At 46.5% G+C, this 11,634-nt stretch overlaps 1 protein-coding gene across 1 annotated transcript in view; it reads right to left on the reverse strand.

Annotated features, from left to right (window-relative positions):
- GPC3 (glypican 3) overlaps positions 1-11,634 on the reverse strand; it is a gene marked incomplete at its 5' end in the record, with an annotated part of 211,097 nt that overhangs the window by 46,497 nt on the left and 152,966 nt on the right. The window contains one exon of the mRNA XM_019536170.1: positions 9,702-9,822. Within this exon, the coding sequence (XP_019391715.1) occupies positions 9,702-9,822 (121 nt within the window). The remainder of the gene's footprint in view (positions 1-9,701; positions 9,823-11,634) is intronic.

The following is an 11,634-nucleotide window of genomic DNA, read 5'->3' on the forward strand; positions in this document are numbered from 1 at the left end:
GGCTCCTGCCCTGGGGGTGTTTAAGAAAAGGTTAGATGCGCATCTTGCTGGGGTCATTTGACCCCAGTGCTCTTTCCTGCCATGGCAGGGGGTCGGACTAGATGATCTGCTCAGGTCCCTTCCGACCCTAGAAACTATGAAACTATGAAAAAGAGCAAATTTTCCCCTCCCTTTTCTCCTGCTATCGCGGAGGTATGAAGCCATGCAAAGTGGAGACCGCACCAAGGCGAAATGGCTCAACTAAGTCACAGGTTAACTCAACACGCCAGACGTGACAGCACAGAGTGAAAACGGGGCTACGAAGAAGTTGAGAACAAAACATCCATTCGTCTCCATGAATTTTGCCCCTTGCTATGTATCCTGTCAGTATTATTCACAAGAAAACAGCAGAGCACATAAATCAAAAGCCACAATCTTTACAAATGCCCAGGCAGGGTAGCAGGAATTTGCGTATTGAGCGATAAGACCAGACAGCGGCTCATAGATCTGGAAGTTGATATCTGATGCCCTATGAAAGAAGAGTATTCGTTTATCATCATCCTAGAACATCACACTTCATACTGTACAAAAAAAAACCAAAAAAAAAAGAAAAAAAGAAAAAGGTTCCTACATGCCAAAAAGCTAACAATTTAACACAAGAAACAATAGGTGAAGAGAGACTGGTAGGAAGGAACAAGGAAATGATAAGCCATTAATAATAATAATAATAATAATAATAATAATAGAAGAACTCCCGAAATGGGGGAAGGAGTTGGGCTATTTATAAGGATCTATTTTTTTGTACAACAAACAGATCCCTACAGGGATCACCAAAAAATGATGGGATGATACTGGTCATCCTGGCAGGCAGCAATCTGAGTGCATTAGGAGCCTAACCAATGTCAGGTTTTCTTCCTGGAGCCATTGGCACAAAAAGAGTTTGAAGGAGGGAGTGAAACTATATAAATCTCTGAAACACATAAATACTAAATACACCACCTGGTTTTACTATATCCTATAACAGAAAGCCAGCCTGCCTTCGCTGGTTCCTTCCAAGCCACGCGACTTTGCTGATCAGCGACGCTGTGAAAAAGAAATTACGAGACTCATGGTTAGAAGAAAGCTCATCGTCACCCAACTCAACCACCATGGATCTGGTTCAAGTTGGATACTAGATGGTGGCCAGACCATCGCTGCTGAATACACGGATTCACAGGCAGGAAGGTTTGATTAGCAAGAAGGAAAGGCTGCGGGGGAGAAGGAGAAACGGGATTGGGGAACACGCAAAAAAAGGATGTTTCCTTTTCATCTTTATAACTGTTGTTTTACATGATCGTTGACATCCAAGAGCCCATTTCCCATTGCGCTCCCACCTCTGGCTAAAGCCCAGTGCTAAGGACAGAAATTTGGTAGCTGCAGCGAAAGCGGCTACTTTCCTTCCCTGTTGAAGAACCACTGCTGCACGTCCGATCTGGAGCGCCAACGCTGGATTTCATCGGCACGCAGGTATTGTACGAGCCCTCCACCTGGGAGGAAACTGCATCCTTGCAGGACTGTGCTTGAGAAGCGATGGCAGCCTGAGGCTTGACTTTTACCACCGCTTTCATACCGTTCCCTATACTTAAAATGGGAAATGCTTCAAATTCCACAGTAAATTTAACTGCCTCGAGCAGTAAGCATGTAGCATTTAATAGTGCCCACTCTATGATCCTCGATGTGTAATGGAAGGCCGTAAGAACAACAATCACGAAACCTTAAGTCACTCAATCAGAGCCCAAGCAATTCCTTAGCCAGTAATAGTCTAATAAAGCAGCTCAATTAATCTCAAGGCTGCTAAAAAAGAAAACCCACTCCGTGCAACCTATTCTTATAGCATTCTCACCATAAACCTGACAAAGAGGGGCTGTTTGCAGATAGAGCCCTGATATATGACAAGCGCCAGCATAAGGAAATGTTGCATCGCCTTGAAAATGTCAAAGAAGAAGAAGAATATTTTTGGAATGAAAAAAAAAACAAGATATGTTTGAACCTAATTATGTTTTAGTTAGAACATGTCACACTTCCACTGATTTAACTGGCCTAGCAGAAGTCTAGTAATTGCCGCTTCCATATGGAGTTGGAGCCGGTGAGAGAGTATTTACAATGGTATGTTAACAAGAACCAATGAATGACTCTGAGTCACAAAAGGACAATGTAGTTAGTCTTTAAATACCAGCCATAGACTTGGTGGAGCTATAGATTATTCTGTGTAGTTGGGGGGGAGGAGGAAAAAAGGAATTAGCCCAATACATTCCAAAAGACATTTATCATTAAAATAAAAATCTTCTGTTATTTTATTGAATAGCCTCAGAAAAAAAATTAACTGCAAAATCTGGTTGCATTCAGCAGCATGTGGTTTTAATACTTTAATTGTAACAAACTGTTTAATAAAGCTGCGCAAAAAGGCGTGCCCAAGCGATTATTTTGCTCATTAAACTTCTTTTGAGGATTTGAGAAGTGAGTTGGCAAATATGCAGATATCCGGGTACTGCTGCTCCAAAAGAAGAGGCGATTTAAAAGCAAAAAATTGGCCGAAAGCAAGACCTTGCGTTATACGCTGTTCGATACCACCCGTTCACCAATCGACTATGCGCGTCACTTTATTTGAAACCAGGCATTTTACACATTGTTCTAATTACTGTGCTGTCTCATTTGCTTACTGAATTAAAATGCGATGGAAACAGTAGGCCCGGCAAAGCCATACGGGCCGTATCGGGAGGCTAATTCCATTGAGTCTGTCGGTGCTGTGCATTTTCCACAGTGGAAAATCTACTTTGGCAGACTTGTGAACTCCACAGGGCATCTCAAAACATGCTTTAAAAGCTTCACCCAGCAGATCATCCCCTGCCCTTGCCCTTGCCCTTGCCCTGTACAGCAGTGTCACAACAGCTGTGTTGCCCCCTGGTAAACGTGCCTTGGGCATGCGCCTCGCAACCCAGCGCACAAAGAATTCCCGGCACTCCCATAGCCGGCGGCAGGGATGCTGCGATGTCCTTCAATGAAGGGTGACGGGTACAGTCGAAAATGCAATCGTGTTATCCCTAACAGCCAATGCCAAGATCTACTCCTCCCCATCCCTTTTCATACAATCGTAGACAATTCAGGTTGGAAGGGAGCTCAGGAGGTCACATCCAGTTCACCGCCCTGCTCCAAGCAGGACCAGCCCCAACTACATCATCCCAGCAAGGCTTTTTCTACCCGGGTCTTCAAAGCCTCCAAGGACGGAGCTGCCACCACCTCTCTGGGTAACCTGTTCCAGTGCTTCACCACCCTCCTCGTGAGACAGTTTCGCCTAATAATCCAACCTAAACATCCCTTGCTGCATCTTTTTGCATAGCAGTCTCCAGTATAAGAAGGGTAGCAAACCCAACATCTTTTAGACACCATATTTGCTGCTTTCCTATGCAGCGGGCATGGGCTTCGCAACAATCTTAATTATCACATAGTCATAGGGGTGGAAGGGATCTCGGGGGTCACGTGCCTCAAGCCCTTTCAGGAACCAATACGGTCAAGCTTTTGCTACGATGAGTTTGTAGGAAAACGAGCCAACCTAGACTGGTAGGTCCCTTGGGATTCAATATTTTGATCTGAGGCCTGCAGGACACTTCAAGCACAGAGGTATCACGTAGTTCCCAGGCATATCTTGGTTACATTTGCTCAATAAAGCTGTGGCCTTTTGGCCTCTTTCCAAATTAACTTGTGTGTGACCTCCCCGGTGCCCTCTCTCAGTGACAAGGCCGCAGAGAAGCATTTGATTAAAACTCAGAAGGAAATGCAGAATGCGCTAGTTGATCAAACTGTCTTTCATTGCAACTGTTTAAACTTTGGGGCATGTTTTACACGCTTTCCGCTATTGTTTTGTGGCTGCTCTTTCACCTCTGCCTGGTTTTCCCTTTGCCCCAGAACGAGGAGTTTTACTGCCTCTGCAATGTCAACATTTTAACTCTGATCGTACCACAAAAACCACAAACGTGTCCCTCGTGGAGAGCTGCAATGTGCCCCCTCACCGCTGCAGGATTGGGGCCACTCAGCAGTGACATGAAGGAAAGCAGTGAGAATTTACTCAGCAAAGCAAAGGACAATACTCCAAAGCACTGTATACTCCCTTTATATTCCAAGAAATAAATCAAAGTTAGTTTCTCAGGGCTGGAGAAAACATATTGCCTGGATTCTGATTCCCAGAGGGGGGTTTTTTCAAGAGCTTATATGGTAGTTAGATTTTTGGCTGGAGAATATGCAATATGATAAAAACACAGTCCCTAAACGCTATAATAAATTATGGATCGTTTGATGTGCAAACCAAAGAGCTGTCAAGCCACAGTATATCTGAAATATTCTAAACAGGCTCTGAACTCCAGCATGCAATCTGTTTCCAGGCCTTCCAGTCTTGTAGCAGCACATCTCACACACTTTGTGCTCCTTGGAGGGGGTTTCTTTTACTTCTGAGCATGCACTGTTTCATAATGGCATTCTCCTTCCTAGGACAGTCCCAGCAGCAATGCCACATTTTTCCAGACCTCATCATGGGCTGGGGGCAGGCTTGAGCCTAGGTACAGGAGACGTGACTCGCTTTCTCTGCCCTGCCACAGACTTCTTGTGAGACGCTGAGCCAGTCACTTTGCGCTTACCTGTTGCAGGGTGTGCCTGCAAACCATGCCCACCTTCCCACGCTGGCTCCTATGCACGACTGGCATTCACAGCCCCAAATCTACACCACGCTTGGGGACTGAAAGCTGTTCCTTTGTGCACAGGCAACTGCTCCTATTTGGTTCATACCCAAGAACAGGACAGAACAGCAGAAGTCTGGCACCAGAAGCATCAGTTGATAATGCACAGACCTGGTTGGAGGGTTTGGCGGGGAGGGGCACTCGACAGAAGCCAAGTAGCTGGGCTCTGGCTCCCCTCAGCCATCAGGAGACATGAGGCTTGATGGAAATAGGAAGAAAAAGATCTGGAAGGCTCCTGAGGGTAAGTCCCCCTTCCTGACCAGGAGCTAGAAGCTGCCAAGACCATTTGGCTCTGGGGAAGCTGCTCCTTGCTAGGGACAAGGGGTGCTTGTACACACCACGGCGACTATGGGAATGGTTCTTGTGTTCAAACCTTTAACCCTACTCTCACAGGGAATGAACATCCCTCTCCCTTTTCCTACGTTCCCAGAAGTGCACGCACCTCACAGCACCCAGGGTAGTTGAGGGGTTTGACACAAGAGACCTGGTCAAAGCAAGAAGCAGCAACTTGCCACCAGAGAAACACGCAGCAGGTGCTGTCCTGCTGCCAGCTGTACCGAATCTCCCTGCGGGAAGGAAGCCAAGCTGCACGGAGGACAAATCTAAGCAGAAGCTTCAAACTTATTATTCTGTGACAAGCAAAGCTGTCAGGACAAGTAACCTACACTGCCGCTGAATACACTCTGCAGTTTCAACCATCAGTCCAGCTGCTTCAAATACAGACGAGCAAAAACCCTTCTGGTTAGAGAGCGACCTCACCCACTCTGAGAAACCAAATTGTGGATCAGTTCAAACTTATTTCCCCGAAAGTGACCCCTGGCCGCCCAGCTGAGATAGCAATACTAATATTTATGGATGAGCTATACATGCCGCTGGGTGTGGAGCAAAAATAACTCCAAATCACAACTGATAGAAATGCAACAGGATCCAAAAATTCCCAGTTCCAGCCTGATGATAATAAAGCAGCTCGCCCACAGAGCGACAAAAAATAGAGCCACCCACAAATCACACAGAGAAAGGGAAACAAAGATGGTCCGGGGCTTCCAACTGATTATCAGGAATCTTGGAGCGTGACTCATTCCAAAAAAGATCCGACTGAGATGTCAAACTCTCTCAAAATGTTATACATCTTATGTTTTAAAAGGTTGTTAAACTGGGCTAATAAAACTCAGGCAGACCTCTTTATTTCGCTTTTGCATAATATCCACTTGATCAATCCCTTCCAGCCTTTGGACATGCTATTCTAGTGTAAGAACAAAGATGAGAACAATTTGTTAAGAAATTGCTTCTCAAATAAAAGCAAAATGCACACAGAGGAGAATATTGCACATGCGTGTTGCAGGACACAAATGCATTTATTCGCACCCAGCCTGTGAAGGTCATGAGTGGCCGGACAAGACAATTTATTCGCCAAATTTAAGCACGCTCCAAAGACGTTTGAAGTCTTGTCACTCTTTGAAAAGACTATTCTTCTTGAGGAACATGCAAAGCAGTATATAAATACAGGCTAAAGCTTTGTAAAATTACACCTCTTAATATCCATGAATCAGAAAACAGCCTGGAGCCCAACTAAAACAGTAAGTATGGGTGCAGGTACATGGGAAGCCGGGCTGCAGCTATCCAAGCTAGCTTGGGCAACGGCAGCAACATAGCTGTGTTGGCACAGAATGCTGCACAGGCCCATACACTGCTTCTCCCGGTGCAGTGTAGACCTATCCTGGGTACCTACATGTCTAGGATCAGGACTGGACTGCCTCCAAATAAAACAACGGACTAGGAAGCATTTGCAATGTGCTGTGCCCATCTACTGGATACCGTGGGAAATGCAAATTGAAATCTGAGCAGATAGGATGCAGACACAGGACGGTTTCTACGACCCCGATTTCACTCTGCAGTAACTTCTCCCAAGCTGGCTGCCCAAAGTAGGTGTTGCTATTCCAGCATCTGGTTAGTAGAAGCCCGTTTGCACTGAGCAAGCACCAAGCCCAGCGACATGGATAAGGGCAGCAGACATCAGCATAACTTCCTCCGGTGCGTATTTACTTCTCACTTTCTCTGAAGTAGCTAGACACTCGTTTCCTGCAAGGCATATGCTATGTGCTGTACATCCACTCCACTTTTCCTGTAGAGTTAATTGAGAGGGCCTTGTAGTAGACAGACCAAGTCTTTGCATCTAGCTGAAAAGCAGCTCCAGTGCACCCTGAGAATCTGAAGGCAGCTCCTTAAAAACAATGCTCTCCATCAGAGCAGAGCAAATGAGCGGTTTTTCCTCACCTCTCCTTCAACCTGTGAGTCCACGGTGCTTTCTAGATCTGAAGAGGAATATAACTAGAAATTCAGGCCTTCTCACACCTCCTCCATTGGGGAATTCTCCAGATACGGGAGAGAGACCAGGAAACCCACTGGGACCAAGGATGGTCCTGCCGCAGGCAGGGGGCTGGACTAAAAGACCCCTGGAGGCCCCTGCCTAGGGACTGTGGTGAGAGTCAACCCCCCCAAACCCCAAGTTTCAATAACATCCAAATTGGCTTTTTCACTGGATCTGAACCTTTCACCTTAAAGGGGGCTGGACTTGATGATCTCCCGAGGTCCGGTCCCTTCCAGCCCTGATGTCTATGAAATCTATGGACTCTGACACTAAGACTAGGGACAGACAATACACATTAACCAGTTTAAGTGGTCAGAAACCGGTTTAAACCTGTAACAGAACGGATGTTTAGGGTGCATAAACCAGTTTGAAAATGGCCGAAACTGGTTTGAGCTCTACCTGGTTGAATGTAGTATCCAACTGAACTGATTTGGCTCAAACTGGTTTATGCAACATCTGTCCCAGACCCAAGAGCTGGGTTCCTAATGAGTCGCTTCTTGAGGATTACCTTTCGCTTCCCAAACATGACATTCACCATTTGTATTTTGTGGTCAGACCTGACCTTTCCCTCCACAAAACAACCTTCAGGGAAGCATTTGGCATCTCTGTATGCTCAGATTTTCGTAAGCATCAAGAAAATCCCTTTGTGTTTTCCAGCTCTGAAAGCAAACAGAAGCAGTGCGGGAGGGTCAGCAGCAATGGCCATTTTCCACTCCTGAGTTTTGCTAGACCAGGGGTGACGGGCAAAGCGCACAGGTTTATACAGCTGAATGCAGCCATGCCATGTTTACCCACCGTCTCCAACTCCACGAGCAGACTCGACCATTCAGGAGCAGACCGATAACTTGACCCAGCCCAGCAGCCAGCGTTTCACAACTGCTTTGTGTCAGCAGTTTCAAGTATGCTAATAACCACGTTTGGTTCAGCGTGCCTCTCCCTCTCGCTGTGCACGGCAAAACATTATCATCTCCTGCAGGTTGAAACCTGCCCTCTTCCCAGTTCAACAGGGAGCTGATTATACTTTATTTCCCTTTTAATAATCGTGCACTGCTGGCCATTTGCATCGCTTTACGATTGTGGAGCAACACTGAGGGCCTGCTCCCTTGATGCTAAGCGCGGCTGCTGTGTATCGTCTTCGTATGAGTGCAAAGCAGCCAGCTGCTCCACCCGGCTGAGGGGTAATGAGGCATGCCTGTGTCTGAGGTCAGCAGGATTAAACTGGGAAATGCTATGAAAACAGTGCCGTGGCATGCACTGGAGCAAGAAAGCTGAGGTTAGCATCAGGAAAGAGCATGCCTACTTGCCTGGCAGCCTGATAAGCCATGTTTGTTTTAACCTGAAGAGGTCTTTTATTACCTGATGGGTGTAAAACCCCTCCCCCTCCTGTGGGCAAGAGTCCAAGCCAGCTCTCCCCACCGCAGATCTTGTCCTGCAGCTGCTGTCTCCAAGGGCATGTTATTGCTTGACTTTCCCAAAGCTGCACATCCCCAGCAACCATGAAGGCCTGTGCCCCCCAACCTGGCCAACAAGTCACATCTGACAAGCAGCTGCATCTAGGTCCAACGTAGCAAAGCAGGGATGAGAGCAGAGTCCCTCAGGCTTGGGATAAGGGGAGAGGCTGACACTAGACTACATGGAGAAACATAATGGGGAATGATCATATAATGCCAGCAGCCCGCACTTCGAATGAAGGTAAAACCTGCCCCAAAATTGGGTAAGGAACAGACATTCCTGCCGGGGCCCTGCAATGATCAGTGTATGACACGAAGCTCAGGATTTGGTCATTATTGCATTGGCCCTTATCCTGGGGCTCATGCAGACTTTCATAAAAAGGGCAAAAGGTCTGGAGCGGGACTCCACGCACATGAGCCGCTCCATGTGTCTGCTCCTGTTCCACAGGAATGGGAAACTATCCTCAGGCAGCTTCCCCCTAAATGCAGCAAGGGCAACCTACTCTACTCTGGTTCATCTTCTGCAGGGCAGGAGAACACACACAACCACAAATACAGAACCGGGGATGTGTAAGAAGGCCCCTGCCCCACTTATATAACTTAGTTAAGGTTGTCCTTAGTTTTCTATTCGCCCACCAGTCCTATTCAAGACCCAGCTTGACATCGCAGCTTCCTGCAGGAGCAGATCCCACAGGCTGGCTTCAGTCTCTGGAGGGTAACGGGTGCTCTTCCGAGCCTCGTTACATAATACAGGACCAGCCTGTCACTGGCCCTTAACAGTGGTGCTAGCTCGAGGGAACTGAGACCAGTGGTGCAGCCACAGTGGATCCTCCGGGGTTTTCTCAGCTCTGCATTTTCCACCCAGGGAACCCAGACCTGCTGCCACAGACCACAGTCCCGTGCTAGCTGCTCCTTTCTGCCGAACTGAGCAGCCCCACAGCAACAGAGCTGGGCACAGATCCCAGCCTCGCCATTGATCTTGGCGCGATCTCTCCTGTAAATAGCTGGGCCCCATGATGAGCCAAGCTCCGAGCAGGGCCAGTGGCCCATCACACCCACTTGGATCACATTCACCCAAAGGAGCAAAGGAATGGGAGAAGTAGGACGGACAGGGAAATTCTTCAACCCCGCACCCACCTGGTTGATGTGCTTCAGCTTGTCGATAATCTGGCTAATCACCGGCTCTGGACCCTTCATTTTCATCTCGTGGTTGCCGGCCTGGGCTTTTGCTCCACTGCGCGTGACTGGGTGACTGTACCTGCCAAAGCGAACACAAGAGAAGATGGGGCATCTGATCCACAAGGAGATCACTTGCGTGCAACAGGCCCCAAAGACATCCTAGCAATGACAGAGGCCCATTTAGCAGCTGGAGATGCTCAAACTGTTCATGGCAATACAGAAAGGGCGGCCACATTCAGTAAATATTTCCATTCTTTCTCTGCAAAGGAACTGGACCACATACCCACATCACATGAGGACGAAGACGTACTTTCCAGGCCATTAGTAACCAAGAAGGATGTTAAGCAACATTTATTAATAACATCTGCTACTGAAAACTTTTTAAACAAACAGTCACAGATAAAACAACACCAACATAAAAAAGATGACTGAAGATATCTGGCCTGCTGACATTCATCTGCTAGAAATCTTGGCAGCTGCAGGAAAAGACTGGAAGACTGCTAACTGTGGGCCCATATTCAAGAAGATCAAAACAGGGAGACCTGGAGGACTAAAGACTTGTTAGCATCATATCCATCCTTTGCAAAAGACTGGATACGCTGATGCAGGCTTTTATTAATAAAGCATTAAGGGCCATGAATAAAATAAATGTAGTATTATGAATATGATGAATGCAACATGGTTTATAGAAAATAGGTGTTGCCAAATAAACCTGATTTCACTTTTTTTTTTTTGAGCTTGTATGTTGGGTTGGTAGATGTGCTATGCTTTGGACTTTTATAAGGGACTACTAGACTTAGTACTGCACAGCATTTTGATTTAAAAATGATTAACTATACAGTTCAACAGATTACAAACTGAATAGATTATGAACTGGCTTATATAAAAAAAAAAATCACCATCCATCGGGAACCACCCTTGAAAGACGGCATCTCTGGGGGGTTCAGCATGGGTTGGTATGAGGCCCAACTCCATTCAGCGTTTTAATAGACAATCCAGAAGTAAATATATCACTGCAAAGACCAAGAGAGTAGTGAGCAGTGGGAGGAGTGCTGTCATACCTTGCTATCAGTAAAACAAGCCCATTCAAAAGAACAGTGTTTTAATACAGCCAAAAGCCAAGTAGTGGACTCTCCATCTCTTGGAGTCTCTGCATTTCCAGCCCGGGTGCCCTTTTGAAAGCATTCTTGACTTCACTCTGACCAAACACAAGATATTGGATTCAATATAGGGATCCTATGGGACTTATGGTATTAAGATACCATTCAAGGACCTATGGTATTAAGAGATGTCAAACTGCATGATCTCAAAGGCTCCCTCTAGGCCTCAACTCCAAACTGCAGCGGAGTTTGTGATTATTTGCTCCTTAAAACTGAGGTTGAACACAGCACACTACAGCTTTTCCATCCAAGCCAACAATGCAGTTTCTGCCCTAAAACCTGTAGGATTATGGCGAATTTTGAATTACTCTAGCACAGCAATTACGGGCTGGGCCAGAGAGATCATGATTTGAAAGGAGGTTGGTACACCATGCGTTCCTAAGTAAATGCTTGGCCTGCAGCGACATGAGAATCAATACTCCCCGAGCACCATCTTGTGGAAAGACTGCACTATTACAAGCGTATCTCGGGCAAATTAGACACACAAATCCTGCCCCTCCAAACAAACAACCATTCTTAATCTCACGCATGTGCAAAACTGTGTTCAGCCCCAAGGCACTCACACACCTGCCCATTAGACCAGCTGGGGAAGAACGAATTTCTCATCAGCTACAAGCCACGTTAACGGTGAGTATTAGTTAGGCTTCACTTGTTGGATGCCCTGAGAAATTTCTGGTTATTCTGCAAATTCAGTTTTGAGAAACAAAGAGGCGTTATTGCTAGGGGGGAAA

This window comes from Crocodylus porosus, unplaced genomic scaffold, assembly GCF_001723895.1.
Source record: "Crocodylus porosus isolate Cpor-Errol unplaced genomic scaffold, CroPor_comp1, whole genome shotgun sequence".
Taxonomy (NCBI): domain Eukaryota; kingdom Metazoa; phylum Chordata; order Crocodylia; family Crocodylidae; genus Crocodylus; species Crocodylus porosus.